Source organism: Zonotrichia albicollis, chromosome 12 (assembly GCF_047830755.1).
Source record: "Zonotrichia albicollis isolate bZonAlb1 chromosome 12, bZonAlb1.hap1, whole genome shotgun sequence".
In the NCBI taxonomy this organism is placed as follows: Eukaryota; Metazoa; Chordata; class Aves; order Passeriformes; family Passerellidae; genus Zonotrichia; species Zonotrichia albicollis.
Window position 1 is genome coordinate 1,530,422 of NC_133830.1, and position 16,732 is coordinate 1,547,153.

The 16,732-nt window shown below is 47.6% G+C and overlaps 1 protein-coding gene across 4 annotated transcripts in view; it reads left to right on the plus strand.

Annotated features, from left to right (window-relative positions):
• The first annotated feature begins 9,431 nt into the window (after positions 1–9,431).
• LOC106629547 (uncharacterized) overlaps positions 9,432–16,732 on the plus strand; it is a 121,570-nt gene continuing 114,269 nt past the window's right edge. For 3 of the 4 annotated variants that reach the window (XM_074550319.1, XM_074550320.1, XM_074550321.1), the window contains exon 1: positions 9,432–9,767. Coding sequence is in view for 1 of the 4 variants with exons in the window: in XM_074550322.1 (XP_074406423.1) it covers positions 9,699–9,767 (69 nt within the window). In the remaining 3 variants the exon portion in view is untranslated. The remainder of the gene's footprint in view (positions 9,768–16,732) is intronic. The other variant, XM_074550322.1, reaches the window with a different exon arrangement.

The following is a 16,732-nucleotide window of genomic DNA, read 5'->3' on the forward strand; positions in this document are numbered from 1 at the left end:
GCTGGCACTGCCCAGGGAATGGGCACAGCCCCAGAGCTCCAGGAGGGTTTGTTAAACCCTCCCAGGGATGCCCAGGTGGGATTTGGGGTGCCTGGGCAGGGCCAGGGGCTGGGCTGGATGATCCATGTGTGTCCTTTCACACTCAGGATATTCCATAACTCTGTGAACCATAAAGGCCATTTGAGCCTGAAACTTGAGGATTTAAAGCTGTCTGTGTCAGCCCTCTGAGATATTCTGTTTCCTGTCCTCTCCCATTTTCTGTCCTGTCTCCATTTCCTCTTACCTTAGTGTGCAATTATTGACGGACACATTTCCCCACCTCTCCTTCTGCTGACCTTGGGCTTCACCCACTTCCCTGGCTGGCTCCCAGGGTGCCCTGGCTGAATCCTCACATTGGATCTCAGGTACAGTTCTAGTCTGTGCTTGTGGCTGCAGCTGTGGCACTGATACAAAAATCAGCTTTTCTTCTACCGTAAAATCTTTATTTCCTGATTTTTTATTATTAACATGACCAACAGAAAGGAAACTGTGGCAGGGCAGTGCTGTGCTGCCTCATCCCTGTGCCCTTTATTAAGGTCATGGAAATTCTGGGATGCTTTTATTGACATCCCCAAAAGCACATGGGATATTCTTCACCTTCGTGCTCTGCACAAAGCATTGCAACCCCGTGGGCAGAGTTTGCTGAGCAAAGGGGCAAAGGCCCTGCTGCCCATGCCAGGCAGAGCTCAGCACCTCCTCCAGGCATGTCCTCAAGTGGTACCTTCGCAGGAAATTATTTTAAAGATTGGTGTAACATTTTTAATGCGAGTTAACAATAAGTTAAATACGTAGCAAATACAGTTTGCAGTAATGCTCCAGATTTCCTCCTGAGGCAATGATTTTTTTTCTGAGAGCCCAGAAGGTCACTTGGGTAACAGTGAAAGTGATGTTTTTCATACATAAGGAAATTGAATTTTCAGAAGGAACTCATCAATGTTGTCCAAAAAGACACTTTTCCTTTCTCAGGGGCTGCTCTCATCCTTCCGGATGCTCCTTCCCCATCCATCACTTACCCCTGATGAGGAAATAATGCAACAGCAGATGCCTCTTGGAAAACCCAGCCTTTTGAACAGCTTCAGGGCTTTGTTTCGGGGCAGGGAATTTATTTTCACTTTCTTAGCAGAGTAGCTTCATCCTTGAAAGGCATAAACGTGATGGACCTAAACCCTCCCTGCAAACAAAAAAAAGGAGGAGAAATACAGCGAGCATTAAAATTTTACAGCCTTAAGCTGGTGTCTTCATTTCCTGGCAGTTTTCACAACATCAAAACACCAGGAATGAGAATAATGTTGAGATGGGAGTTAAAGCATCCTTCATTCCTACAGGCTGCAGATGCGTTTTGCTGCAGGAAGGATCCAAGTGAGTTGGTGGCTCAGCCAGGGTTCCTCCCCAGGCTGTGAGGTACCAGCAGCTCAGCAGGAGATGCTGCAGGACCTAATGCAGTTACAGGGGTTTGCACTGAGCAGAAGAGCAGTGGATTTGCCTCTCTGTGTCACCTTTCATGAACTGCTTGAGGAACAGCCTCTGCCACTACTTCCCGTCAGGCAGAACTGAGTATTCTTCCAAAACATCCCTGCTCAAGCAGCCGTAAAAGAGAAGGTCCCAGGAAAACAGGAGATTTCCCGCTGTGTGGGCTTTCTGTTTGTTCTCATCTTCTCTCCTCCTGTGTCCTCTGGCTTCATCCCCTTATTCCCCCATTGTCTTTACACTCAGCTGCTTTCCTGGTTTATCTCTGTCCCAAAGTGCTGGAAAGGAGTGTGACATTTGCTGCTGTTCCTGCCCTGGCCATGGCTTGGGTCTGCACAGTGCCTGGCGTTTTGGGGAGCAGGAATTTAAACCTTTAAGAGAGTCTAAATAACTTCAGTAATAAAACAAGGGAGCCCTGGGTGCCCTGTCACCCACGCCCCTGCCTTTTCTCCCTGGAGCAGACATCCTGCCATTAAGCTGCTTAACATCCTGAGTGTGTGCATAATCCATTTCCCTGAGCTGTGCCTGGGCATCCTCGTGTGCCATCCACCCAAAACACAGGCTGGGGAGTGGGGGCAAGTGGGAGTGACAGGTAGAAGGAGCACCACTGGAAACTAAAGAGACTTGCTGCTGGAGAGGTACAAATATTGCTCTGTTCACACAGCAGCAGCTCCTGATGGTTGGAGATTGGAGTAAATCTGTGGGCTCAGGTTGGAGCAGTCACAATTTTTGGAGGAGAAGGATGATGCTCGCTGAGGTGTGAGACAGAGCAGGAGGAATTGCAGTCTGTGTGTTGTGCCAGCAGGTTCTCAGTGTGGCCCACACTGTTTGGCAGCCAGGTGAGCGCGCTGAGGTTCCTCCTCACTCAGGTTTTGGATGTGGACACCGATTGTCAGAGCTGCCTGAATGTGCTGGATTTATTCAGAAAGGCACCAGCACAGCACAAATCACCCACAGGAACTGTGTGAGCCCATGACAAATTACCTCAATAAGTGGCTATTTGCATAATGCACTCCCAATTACATGGGGGTGCAATAATTGCATGCACAACTGCTGGGAGGAGTGCAGGTGCTGTGCCCACGAGTGCATGGGCTGCACAAAGCTCTGGGTGGGAGCAGCAGCACCCACAGGGCTGCCTCAGTGGCAGGGATTCAGGCTTGGTTGTGTTCTGGAAGGTTCTCCCCATGGATGGCTCCCTGAAATTCCATGTGTGTCCCATGAGAAATGGCCCAGCCTCCCTTCCTGCTAGGAGGCAGATGGGAACATCTGGGTGGTTTTATGTGGGGAATTGTACAATAAGGAGCTAAAATGACACCCAGCAGTGTTCCTAAAGCAGGTCAGGCATTTCACACTCTATTCCATCCCACTTCTCTCATGCATTATGAATTGGGAAGCTTTTCCTTGTGGTTGATGTGTGTTTCCCCAAATGATCTGTCGTGTGAATGTTTCATTAGGAGGGACTAATCTCATTTCATCACTTTGCAAGGAACCCCCCAAAGCCTCTTAGAAAGCCAAAGCTCCTTAAAGACAATTGGGGAGTTTCGTTGTGAGCACACCATTTGCGTTTATTGCAGGATAAATGTGGTGACACACGGAGCATGAAGCTCCTGTCCAGCCCAGTCCCGTCATGTGCTGGTGCATGAACAGCCACGGGAACATCTCTGTGCATCTCCTGATGGCACAGGTGATGCTGCCCTGGCTCCAGTCAAGCCCCTGCTGTTCCCAGCCCCCCTAAAGCAGGGTGCTGCACAGACAGGGCAGCTCTGCCAGGTTAGGCTGAGCTCAGGATTTGCCATTCCTCATCAGCAGGATGCGAAGGAGCCTCTCTGGGCAGCAGAGAGTTCTTTCTTGCCACCCCCTCAGCTGCTGCTTCCCCTATGCCCAGCTCAAAAACCAGCTCTGGCCCTCTTTTCTCACCCTTAGCTCTCCACTGCATTTTGACCATGTCATTCTTTGACATTGAATTCTTTTCAATATTTAAATATTGTTCTTTTCAAGTATTTTTAAGAGTTTCCTTTTCAAGTATATTTATTTCTTTTTACGTATTTTATCCTGTGTCTGGCTTGTTGAAACCTTCTTAGTGTGAAATTACCTTGGGAATTCCTGGACCTGATGAGGAATTGAGCTGACATCTGTAGCTCCACAGATCTGCTCTGCAGAGAGAAATCCCTAATTGGGTGTTCTTTGGGCGAACCAAGATCTTTTTAGCTCAGTATTTCTGTGCATTAACATTGGATTTCACATCCCAGTGATTGTGGTTTGAGGATTGTTTCCTGATTTGGTGTGAAATAAATGAAATTCCTCTGCAGCACGTAAACTTACATATTGAATATCTTGGCTGTGTGTTTGCTGCATAGTGACAGGTTTGAAAGCCCAAGCACAGCAAGCCCATCCTTTACTGCCTCCTGCCTGCTCTGAGGCTGGGCTCAGCAGAGAGCAGCGTGAAGGGCAAAGGTTTGTGCTCAGGAAAAAGCAGCATCAAGGTGAAGCAGGTAAAGCAGCTGCTCTGTCCTTCCCCCACGTGGGGGCTGAAAATCCATTTCATTTAAGGAATCAGCGATGTGCAACAAAACCCTCGTGCTCACGGTCAGTGGTGCAGTGGGGATTTGGAGCCCTGTGTGTGTTAATGAATATATTATGTGTGTGCTGGGGCTGGGCAGGACCCTTTGGGGCAGGTACAGTGGTAAATCTGTTTTACAGAAATCATTTCCATTGTGAGCTTGTCCCCTGTGTGCGGGGGGGGTGGCAGTTCCTGGAGCTCACATCCCTGGGCTGGCATGGACACACAGGGAGCTGCCACAGGGGGAACCTGGAGTTTTCTCAGCCTGGAGGGGTTGGTTCAGTGGTTGGGTTTGTCACACACACACGGGCACAGCCTCAGTGTGACAGTGTTCACAGGGGTCTGAGGATGGGGGAGGAAATGAGGATCTGGCTCCATGTTTCAGAAGGCTGATTTATTATTTTATGATATGTATTACATTAAAACTATACTAAAAGAATAGAAGAAAAGATTTCATCAGAAGGCTGGCTAAGAATAGAATAGAATAGAATAGCATAGAATAGAATAGAATAGAATAGAATAGAATAGAATAGAATAGAATAGAATAGAATAGAATAGAATAGAATAGAATAGAATAGAATAGAATAGAATGATAACAAAGGTTTGTGTCTCAGACAGAGTCTGAGCCAGCTGACTGTGATTGGCCATTAATTAGAAACAAGCCCATGAGACCAATCCCAGATGCACCTGTTGCATTCCACAGCAGCAGATAACCATTGGTTACATTTTGTTCCTGAGGCCCCTCAGATTCTCAGGAGGAAAAAAATCCTAAGGAAAGGATTTTTAATGAAAAGATATCTGCGACACCTCAGCTGAGCAGTGAAACTGCTCCTCTCTGTGAAATGAGGGCTCACAGCCTTTGAATTTCCCTCCCCTGCCAGGATAAAGTCTCTCAGTCCCCAGAGCCCCCATGGCCTTTCTGCCTGGGAGGAAGCTCAGCCACTGCCCTGAGCACTGTATTTCACATGAGCTGTAGCTCTATTAATACAAAGATAAACAGAATTGAAATTCAGCCTGACCTTGTGTGGCAGCTGTGACAAAGCCCGGCGTGTTTGAAGTCTGGATACAATTATTTGGAATTGCTAAACACCACGCTTCAATCATGACCTTTAGCTGGCACCGGGGCCAGAGGAGGGCCCTGATTTTAACTTCTGAACTGCAAATCACCCCCTTGGAAAGAGACTTCAGAAGCCATTATAATCACAGGGAACGTTTGAAAGGGTGTGGAAGCTATAAGCAAAATATTTATTTCACACACTTGTCTGCATTTAAGCCATAAATCTGTCTACTATGAGAGTGTTTTAGTGGTGTAGAGAAGACAAGTAAGCTGAGATCATAGCAGACATGTCCTATAAGGCTTTACTGAAAATCATTGCTTTTTAATCCCTTTATCCCTGTTATTTCCTACCACTGTGAAAATCCAGCAGCAGGGAAAGCTGGCACAGTGTAGGACAGATGCATAATGTGTAGTGCTAAGCAGGCAAAAATCCCTCTGTTTGTCTAATGCTCCAAACACATTAGAAATGTCAGTGTTACTGCTGGGTGTCCTACATAAACACAAATAAATTATCAATACTCAGCTGAGTCTTGCAAACCTGGTTGGATGGGGTGGTTTGATACCAATGAATAATTTTTTAATTAGTCAGAGGAAAATGGTAGGGGGGTGGAATGAGATGATCTGAGAGGTCCAACCCAACCCATTCTCCATGAAAATTAAAATCACCCAGAAAAGTTGACCAGGATTGTTTCTGTGAAGAGCAGGTACCACGTGAGTGCTGTAAAACTGAATGGTGTACTCAGCTGCACAACACCTGATCTCACATCCTTGCTGTGCTGTTTTCCTGGCCTTGTTTTTCCCCTGCACAAACCCTGAGAAGCTGCTTGGACAGGAGGATGGAGCCAGAACGTCCCCAGAGCACCTGGAGATGTTCAGGTGCATGATTGCTTCCCTGAGCTCCACATGGCAGCCTCCCCCTGTCCAGAGCACAGATCAATCAGCTGAGCTGCATCCTGTGTGCCTGGGGCAGGGGGAGCCCTGAGGGTGCCTGGGCAGGCACTGGGGGAGGCTGATGGTACCCAGGGCTGGGGATGGAGGGAGGGAAGAGCTCAGGGAGCTCCTGGAGTGGTGACAGCGAGACCCTGCCGTGCTCCTTGCATGGAAGGACCTTGCTCCTTTGTAGGAATTTTCCTCCTTGCTCCGTTGTAGGAATTTTCCTCCTTGCTCCATTGTAGGAATTTTTTTCCTTGCTCCTTTGTAGGAATTTTCCTCCTTGCTCCCTTGCAGGAATTTTCTTCCTTGATCCTTTGTAGGAATTTTCCTCCTTGCTCCCTTGTAGGAATTTTCTTCCTCCTTTCTCCATTGTAGGAATTTTTTTCCTTGCTCCTTTGTAGGAATTTTCCCTTCCTTCCACACCTGTTTTGAGAAGGAATGTTTGAGGATGCACTCAGCAGTGAGTGCAGAGCTGTGTGTGAGATTTCCATGAGCAGTAGCAGTGATGGTTTCCTCCCAAAGGGAATCTCAGCAATTCCAGCTCATCCCACCTGGCTGGGACAGAGCCTCAGCCCAACACCCACTGCTCTCCATTGCCCTGTATGGCTTCAGGGGACCCCAAGCCTTGGGGTTATGGAGTGTTGAATCAGAAAGATCAAAAGTGTTTCTCTCTTGCTGCCCAGAGCAGCTGTAGTTGCCCCTGGATGTTGGGGTGTTGTTGGAAGGATCCCCAGGATGAGGTGAGAGATGAGAATTGACCCCAAGTTCTCAGAAGGCTGATTTATTATTTTATGATATTATATTATAAGAAAACGATATACTAAAACTGTACTAAAGAAAAAGAAATGAGACATCAGAAGGCTAGAAAGGAATGAATAATAAAAACTCATCACTGACCAGTCCTGACACAGCTGGCTGTGATTGGCCATTAATTAAAACCAATTCACATGCTGGGTGAACGATTCTCCAAATCACATTCCAGAGGAGCAAAACATGGAGAAGCTGAAGCTTCCCAGGCAAAGAAATCCTGGCAAAGGGATTTTTCATAAAACATCACAGTGACACCTGGATCCCTGGCAGTGCCCAAGGCCAGGCTGGACACTGGGGCTGGAGCACCTGGGACAGTGGGAGGTGACCCTGCCTGGATGGGGTGGCACTGGGTGGGATTTGGGGTCCTTCCAATCCAAACCATTCTGGGATTTTGTGATTCTGCTGCTCTCACAGGGAGGAGATTGGATGGATGGGCTCTCCTGCCATGCTGAGCATAACTCAGCTCCTGCTGGAACCAGAGGTTGCAGACGTGCAGCAGGGCCTGAGCTTTGCTCATGTGGCAGGACAGGATGGTCCCTGCACCCTCATCCCTGCCTCCATCCCCTGCTCCCACCACATCCCACCAGCCAAGGTTATCAAACTGCCATTCACACAGCCCAGGCTGCAAATTGAGCTAAATACCATGTGCACAGCCTCTTCCCCGTGTTACTGAGCATGGAGGACAAAGCCTCTGAGCCACCTCTCCCCTGTCCCCCTGCTCCTGCTCTGTGTGATGTCCTGGCAGCTCTGCCAGAGCAGCTCCCAGGCTGGAGCACAGCCCTTCCAAAGGGCAGCTGGAGGGACACAACCCCAGCTGCAGAAATTAGAATTTATCTGATCTTTTAATCTAGGGCAACAGAACATATGGAGTGTTGTGGCAGAGTCAATTTAAGATTTTGACAACAAAAATATGGGTTCTTTCAGCCATAGTAATTTAAAACAATGGTTCATTTTCGTGCAGCTCCTGACACAGTAGAAACTGTGAGAGACAGGTTCTGGGGCTGTTCTCATCCCACTTTAAGAACATGGGCCTTAGGAAATGCCTTTGTACCCAACCAACAAACAGATTTCCAATTATTTTACTAAATAAATACAAGTATTCTGTAAAAGCAGCAGGAACTCTTAGAAGGTTTTTTTCCATGAGGTGAAGTCAGTCAAAGGGAATGTGCTGGTTGCAGATAATGCTCCAGGAATGAGTGCAGAGCAGGGCTGTGCTGCTGAATCCCAGAGCAGAGGCGCCCTTGGAGCCCCTGGCTGTCCCCAGCTCCCTGCAGCCCCTGCAGCTCCTGCCCTGCTCCAGCTTTTACTGAGGTTTTTATGGTTTGATTCCAGGGCATAGAGACACTTCACAGCCCACCAGTGATGGCTGTGTTGTGTTTCAGCATCCCCCCATCCCCATCCATGGCAGAGGCTGATATTGGACCATGGAACGGTTTGGGATGGGAGGGAATATTGTATTTACAGGGACCCCTGTGGCAGGGAGGAATGGTGAATCTGACTCCATGTTCTCAGAAGGCTAATTCATTATTTTATGATACTATATTATGTTAAAGAATGCTATACTAAACTATACTAAAGAATACAGAAAGGATACAGACAGAAGGCTAAAAAGATAATAATGAAAACTCGTGATTCTGTCCAGAGTCCTGACACAGCTTGGCCCTGATTGGCCAAAGAGTCAAAACAACTCACATGAAACCAATGAAACAATCACCTGTGGGTAAACAATCTCCAAACACATTCCAAAGCAACAAAACACAGGAGAAGCAAATCAGACAATTATTGTTTTCCTTTTTCTCTGAGGCTTCCCAGGAGAAAAATCCTGGGTGAGGGGATTTTTCCAGAGAATGTGAATGTGACAAGGGACCTTAAAACCCATCCCATTCCATCCCCTGGGGTGACTGTCCAGCATCCCAGCAGGGTCACTGAGCACCCACACACCAGGTTCCTGCCAAAACCCTGCCCAAACCCTCTGCTTTTGAAACCCCACCCAAACCCTCTGCTTTTGACCTGGGAGCCCATGCCAGGAAGCCAAGAGTGGCCCTGGTTGTACATGAGAAATGCCAGAGCACTGGCCAAGGTGAAACCCAACAGAACGGTAAAATATCTGTGAGTTTCCTGTGTGTTTTAAAGCATTTACTAGAACTTAACAGGGCATCATCCCTCTTTAAAGCATTTACTAGCACTTAACAGGGCATTATCCCTCGCTGAGGAATGATAAGATGGCTGCAGGAGCAGCTCCTATACACCCTGCTCCTATAAAATTCAATTGGTTTCATATATACTAAATTTTAAAGGCCTTTTAGACTTATGGATTTATTTAAAAAAAGAAAAAAAAAAAAAGGTTTATTCTTGATGTCCTGAGCGCATTATTGCAGTAACCTCACTGCTGGACCACAGCTTTGGCACAACACACACATCTATAATGAGGGACTGCCTGTTCTAGGGAGGTTTTATTACAAAAGAAAGTGCACAAGTATATTAGGAAGAGGGGGGAAAACAGAGAAGTCTATTTTTTTGGCAAAGCCTCGTATTATAGATCTCATTTCTCTGGTTGCAGCTGCCTTTAGGCACCCATTTCAGCGAGCTGCTCTGTTCTGCTTAGCTGTAGATGCTTCCCAAATTCCCTCTTTGGTGAAACAGGCGTTTGTGCAGGTTCCCCATAAAAATGACTGATTTGGGTTTTACCAGGAGCTCTGGCACTTCTCCACTGCGAGAAAGCATTGCATTTACAGAGAGGTTTCTCAAGATGGGAATAGTGAAACAAACATTTCCAATGTCCTGCAGAACCCTCTGTCAGCCTCCCTGGGCAGGAATTTCAGCCATTCTGCAATGAGAGCCCCTGAAAGGACCCTGCTGCCCTGTGGGACTGCCCAGCTCCCAGCCCTGCTGCTGGGGAAGGTAAGAGAGCTCTGCTTTCATTTACTATTTATGAGATGCTCCCATTGCCAAGTGACCACAGCGTTCGGTGCTTTTAAGGATCTGCAAATGAGATGAAGCTCATTATTTTTTAATGTGAAAGGGATGATTGCAATGGGAGTGCAGGGATCTGTAACCTCAGAGATGCCTCTTGCTGGGGGATGGATTTGGAGGCTTTTGCTTTAGGAAGTCAATAAAGAACACTGAGTATTTCCCAGTCACTCTGCTCAGCATCTAAAAGCAGTATGTATTAGGAATAACACTAAAAGGGATTTTTTTTTTTTTAATTGCAGACTGGGACCTGTAGGAAATTGCCTTGCTTGTGTGTGCCTTTCACTGCTCAGTGTTGAGAGAAATGCAGGGGCATGTTTCCCAAAGAAATGCCTTTTTTTTTTAATAAGCAAAAATTCCTCATTTAACCATTTTTCCATAATATCCATTGCTGCCCCCACCCATCAGAGCTGATCTGAGGGTCCTGAGGGACAGCAGAGGCTGGAGGCACAAATGCAGCTTTTCCTCGGATTTTGGGGTGCCCTGGGCCCCTGCCCAGCCCTCCCTGCAGGATTTAAGCATAACCTGAGCATTTTTCAGAGGTGTCTGTGCGAGCCAGAGCTCTCAACAAGTGGCAGAGGCAGGAGGGATTGAGCAGAGCGGCTGAGGCAGCTCAAGCTATGGCAGAAAAGAGTAAATTCAAGGGAAATGCCAGAGCTGTGCTGGGTGTGGGAAGGCTCAAGGGGCACTGAGCAGCCTCTGAGCCCTTGGTGGAGGCCTGGCAGTGCCATGCCTGCTGCCAGCACAGGGATGTGCAGGGAGCAGCACAGGGCAGTGCCAGCACAGCCAGGCAGCATCGGCACAGCATCCATGGGGATTTGCTGACCAGCTGCCAGGGAGCTGTGCTTGCAGTCCTCAGGTGCCTTTTAAGAGCCCAGACTAATTTCCTTGCCCGTGTTCCTGCTCTGCTGAGCTCCTGCTCCACAAATGCAGTAATTGCAGGCATTTGTTCTGGGCCACACGAGCCTGAGCGCCAGAGAGAGTTTTATTTACTGCAATTATATCTGGCAGGTAATTTCTAGTAAACCCAGGGAAATGATTAACCTCCCACTAAATTCATGAACAGAAAAAATAGGGCAAATTGATCAAATAAGCTGTTTCCTACATAATAAAAAAAATATTACAAATATAACATCCTGGAACAGAAAATAGCTCTGATGAAACCATAAAGACAAGCAGGAACCTGCTAGAGGCATCTGTGCAGAGTTTTTAAATTTCTAGCTTTTCTCCCAACCATGAGTTATTATTATTTTGCCCATTGCTGGTGGTGGAGCTGCTTCAGCTGTGCCCATACCTTGTGCCACAGATGAGTGACTCCTGTTGCCTAAAGAATCCCAGGCAAAGGTATGAGCAGAAGGAGATTTAATTTAAATTTGTCAGAGTGTGATTGAGCAAAGTTTGATGGCTAGTTTTACTCTCATTCATTACTTCATGGATGAATTCTGCAAAGGAAAATGGAGTTAGAATTGATTTAAAGTGATTTACACAGGGACTAAAGAGCCAAAAGGGTCAGGGAGACCCTCCTGTTGGGGCATGAGGTGCAGAGTGGAATTTCTTCCTCATTTGAGTTTGGGTGAGAGGCAAAGACAGCCTGGGATGTGAGAGATCCATTTGGACAGGTTAGAGAATGCTGGAAGCAGAACTTTTTGATTTCCACAGCAATATCTGTCTGTGGGTGTTTAAGAACCATCCCAGTGGCTGAAGGAGCTGCACAGGGCTGGGGCCCTTGTACATGTACAGAATGCCCAGAATTGGCATTTCCAGCCCAAAGCTCTGCTGTGCGACCTTGTGTCACTTTAACACTCATTATCCATCTCCCCCTGGGGCTGGGGCAGCTCCATCCCAGCCTGGCCTGGGGAGCCTGTGGGAATCCACAAAATCAGAGGGGTTTGGGAAAGCTGCAAAGGGCAGAAACAGCGAAACTGTGACTGGAGCTAAGCAGCAGCCATGAGATTGGTCAGAAGAAAAGAATGTGGGGTAATGTAATTTCATAAGATTTTTGCCTTTACTTCCCTCCTAAATGTAGAACATTTTTGCAGAAAAAAATCTGTAAAATGTAGAAAGGCAAGAACAAATAGAACAATGGTCTGTGTATTAACGCTTGTCTAGAATAACTCCCTAAGCTGCAGAAAAGTTTATCTAGTGAGATATTAGGGAGTTGTAAGCTTAATAATGGAGCTCTGTGCATTGTGTTTTAAGGCTTACAAGCAGGTATTGTATTTGAAATAATCAAGCATTGTTTAACCACAGGTACCTGTGCTTATAGTGGTTGGATAGAAATGCTGTCAATGGGCTTTTGCTTTGTGGGATTGGTCAAAAAACTTTTAAAGTGAGTTGTGACATTGAGTTCTGTGTCTGCTGCCTGGGATGTGAGCTGCTGGCATCTTCCCATTGCCATACCCGTGGAATGAGGCTGATGCTGGAAAATCCAACAGCTCAAGGCAGTTCCCAGCAGTCCTGGCCTGTTTGGGATCTGTACACAGACCCCGGCAGCAAACGGGAGATGAGGAAGAGCTGCTCATCACCCGGGCCAAAGGAGCCTCTCAGCCTCATCCCTGGCGCTGCCCAGACTCCAGACACAGCACAATGTCACTCTGAGGCCTGGATTTCCCTCTCCTTTGGCATGATGGTAACCAGGAGTGACAGCTGTGAGCTGGAGCTGGTCCATCCTGTGGCGCCTCTGTCCTGCTCCCGTGCTCTGCTGCCAGGCTGGGCACAGAGGGATTCCAGCTGCTCTCTGCTGGCCTGGGGCTGGGCAAAACCAGGAGATGTGTCATCTGGGGAGGGGTTTGCCTTGTCTCCAGGGCTGCTGGGTTTGCTCAGCCTGGCTGGGCACAAAGTGGGTACATGATGGGGGGATGGCAGCAAGGGCTTTCCAGGCTAGCAGGGTTTGAGGGTTTCTTCCTCCTCCTTGTCCTCTCCCAGGCACAGTTCCCTCTCTGATCCTGACTGGTGGTTGTTCCCCTCGAGTTTCCCACACAAACAGTGGCAATTGTTCCCTGATGGAACCCAGGCAGGCTGTGCCCATGGAGGTGCCCTCCAGGCTGAGGGCAGCCCCGTGTCCCATCCCACAGGACACCTGGCACTGGTGCCTTGGGAAGGGAACCCAGCTGGGCTGGATTGCCAGGGACACCCCTGGCACAGCACTGGGCTGGCAGGAGCTGAGCTGCTCCTTCCTTGGGCACTGCAATTAATTGGTTCTGAGGTTCAGGTTGGGTATCAGGAAAAAAACTGAAAGAACTGGTTGAGCATTGGAATGGGCTGCACAGGGCAGGGCTGGAGTCACCTCACTAAAAGTGTTTAAAAAGTGGATGCAGCACTTTGAGGTGTGGTGTGAAGGTTGGGTTTGATGACCCTGAAGGTTTTTTCATCCTTAATGATTCTGTGGCTTTGGGTGATAAACACCACACTGAAGGAAGCTTCCAGAACCTCCACTTTAAATCTGCCTTTTATGACTTTTAGGTACATTGCCTATTTCCCAGTATTTCCACATCACACAGAGCTGCTTTATTTGTATCTCTTCCCTCTCTTCCAGGCTCCATCCTTTTGAATGCTTGACCAAATTCATGATGAAATAAATTCTGTGTATATTGCTAAAGTTTATTCTGCTGCTGAAACATGGCACAGAAGTCTTTTGTCTGTCCTGAAACTTCAGACAAATCCTTGCTTCTTTTAAAATAACCTTTGAAATGTTTTTCATCCGAACGAGTGAAATAGCAAGAATAATAGATGTTGTAGGATTTGTAGCCACTATAGTTTCCTGCTTCTCCAAATGCTTTTGGAAATGCTGATTGATTTGTAACAAAGCTTGAAATGTCACCAGGAGGAATGAATGAAAAATACACTGCTCTAATGTATGTAGAAGCTGAAATTGGCACAAAGTTTTAACCTTTAGAGTTGCTTTTTTCCTTTTCTTCCCTTTTTTAACTTTTCACAGCAGTCAAGGAGTTGGAAAGATAACCAGGAACAAAATGCACATAGAGGAAATGAATAAATTATGCTCTTATTTTTGGCACATTTACAAGAGAGACATTTTAAAACGCCACTTCAGTGACAAAAGAAAGGATTGCTCTACTTAAAATAAAGCCTGTTCCCTCTGCTGCAGAGGGATGCTGTGCTGCTGGGTCTGATGGATCCCTGGCTCAGCTCTGCAGGTCCTGAGAGGGGAAAGAGCCCTGGCTGTGCCCACAAACACCCCAGGGCTGCAGGAGGGCTCTGCTGGGGCTGTTTGGGGCTGTTTGGGGCAGGAGGGGATCGTTCCTGCCTTGGGCAGTGTGGGGATGTGCTGGTTATAAAAACACCTTGGGCAGGGGTGGGAATGAGCAGGAGTCCCATCCTGGCAGCGTGTCCTGGTTTGGTGCTTCAGTGGCAGTGCTGGGTGAGCTGGGCTGGGTTTGGGCAGCAAGGGCACCAAGGCTTTGTCTGCTCTGGAATCTGCAGTAATTGGAGCTGCAGAATGAGGCAAACATGGTTTGAAACCCATCCAGTTTCAAATCCAGCACCGTGACCCTTCAGGGATGCTGAGGCTGCTCCAGGGCCACCAGCCCCTCTGTGTTTGTCACTATGTTCCAGTCCTGCAGTGCTCTGTGACAGTGTTCACAGGGGTCTCAGGTTGAGGGAAGAAACGAGGATCTGACTCCATGTTTCAGAAGGCTGATTTATTATTTTATGATATATATTACATTAAAACTATACTAAAAGAATAGAAGAAAAGGTTTCATCAGAAAGCTAGCTAAGAATATAATAGAAAAGAATGAATGATAACAAAGGTTTGTGGCTCGGGCCCTGTGTCCAAGCCAGCTGACTGTGATTGGCCATTAATTAGAAACAACCACATGAGACCAATCCCAGATGCACCTGTTGCATTCCACAGCAGCAGATAACCATTGTTTGCATTTTGTTCCTGAGGCCTCTCAGCTTCTCAGGAGGAAAAATCCTAAGGAAAGGATTTTTCATAAAAGATGTCTGTGACAGTGCTCAGTGCTTGTCACTCAGGTTAGAAATGTCTGGTGCTTTCTAGGGTTTGCTGCTTTTCTTGTTCCTGATGAATTCACTCTCTGGAGCATTAAAACAGGATACCAAAATCCTTGGGACCTGCCTCACTGCAATCATTGCTGGGAGATGTCAGCAGCTGGATCTGTACTGTCCCCATCCTCCTCCTCAGTACCTGCTGATATTTGGGCAGTTTGAGAGCCAAGCAGGAGCTGAGCAGTGAGTGGGACCTGAGTGCATTTTGTTGTCACTGAGGGCCAGCAAGGTGCCTCATCCTCCCTGCCCTGCCAGGACCTGTGAGCTGCAGCTCAGTGCTGCAGAACTGCAGACAAATGTGGTGTTCCAGCTGTTCCCCAGGGTTCTGTGGGTGAAAACCAGGGCCCTCTCCTTCCTGCAGCTCCCTCTGCCCCTGTACCTAGAGCTGTTTCCTGGGGTGATGCTGTGAGAAAGGATGAGGGGCAAGGGATACTGAGCAAAACCAGGTAACATCAGCAATAAAAACTGCAGGTTCTCAAAGTTCTCAAGGTTCTCAAGCTGCAGTTCACTCCAGTGCCCTGAAACTTGCTGCCCCACTGGAGGTGGAGTAAGCCAGGCTGGTGCTGTGCTGTGTCTGCAGGAAGGTCAGGAGGGAGCTGCATTGCAAATGAATGAAATGAATCCTGGAGCAGTAATTACAGGGCTCTCTCACCTTGTTCCTAGACATTTATTTCTTTTTTTTTTTAAGCAGAAAAAGGCTCAAGATGAATCCACCTATCTCATTTCAGCCTCATGATGTGTTTGTTCAACATAAAAAGATCGATGTTGAACTAAAATGTAGTGGGGAAGGAGAAGGTCCGTGGGGATTACATTCCTGTTCAGTGCAATTTTGTGTTTTACTGCTGCATAGCCTGCCTGGCTAATAAGGGCTCCTTGGATGGGAGTTTGCATTATTGCTGTGCTGGTATGTGAAAATCAATCCCTGTAAATTTATTGGTGGCCACGTGCTCCCTTTGCTGTCGTTGTAATTGGGGCTGTCATTGATTGACAGCAGCCAATAACCAAAATCACTTTTGCAATTCTGATCCCCATCAAACACAAGGGCAGGGAGTGCCCTTGTGCCTCACTCTTCCTCCAGCTTGGGTCACTCCACAGATTGCTGGGATGAAGAAATTTGTCTGGAATTGAGGGGAAGCAGCTGGGATGGCAGTGGAGGAGCTGTGCCTTTGGCCAGAGCACCAGGATAAAACCAAAACCCCTCCTTTTGGGTTAATGAATCCTTTCTCCCTGCATCTAACACGGGCCCATTGAAGCACCTGGCAGGGATTCTTCCTCTGACTTTGTGTTGGGATGATGGGCAGTGAATGAGAGTTTTGTGCTTGGCTGGGGAAGGGGGATAAGGAGAGGGAGATTTGCATCCTCTGGAAGCAGCACATCCTCTTTATCTGATCTGGAGAATGGAAAGGAGATGGCCTCAGAGAAATCTGAGTGTGATAATCTGCTGGGAAGGTTGGGTGAGGCAGGAGCAGCCTGCTGGAGGGGGATCACTCCTGGGCTCCCCAGAGTGTTGATTTTGGGATTTGGGGAGCAGCAGGGAGCTCCTCCATCAGGCACCAGGCTGGCTCCAGCAGGGCTCCATCCCCAAGGCTCCAAACCCTGTCAAGCCACTGATGGCACTCGATTACCTCTTTAGCTCCCAGCATCTGATGGAAAAGGTTTGATTGCTGAATGTGAACTGGGATTAATTTGGTTAGGGCACCAAAACTAATGGCATTTACAGGAATTAGCATTGCATATCAAAATGGAGATAAAACGTCCACCTTTCTGTAGGAAACACCTGCTGTAGGTTTGACCTATAGGAACTCAGTTCATTGGCGCTAACAAAAACCAAATTTCCCTTTACCTACATACATTAAACCTCTCTTCCC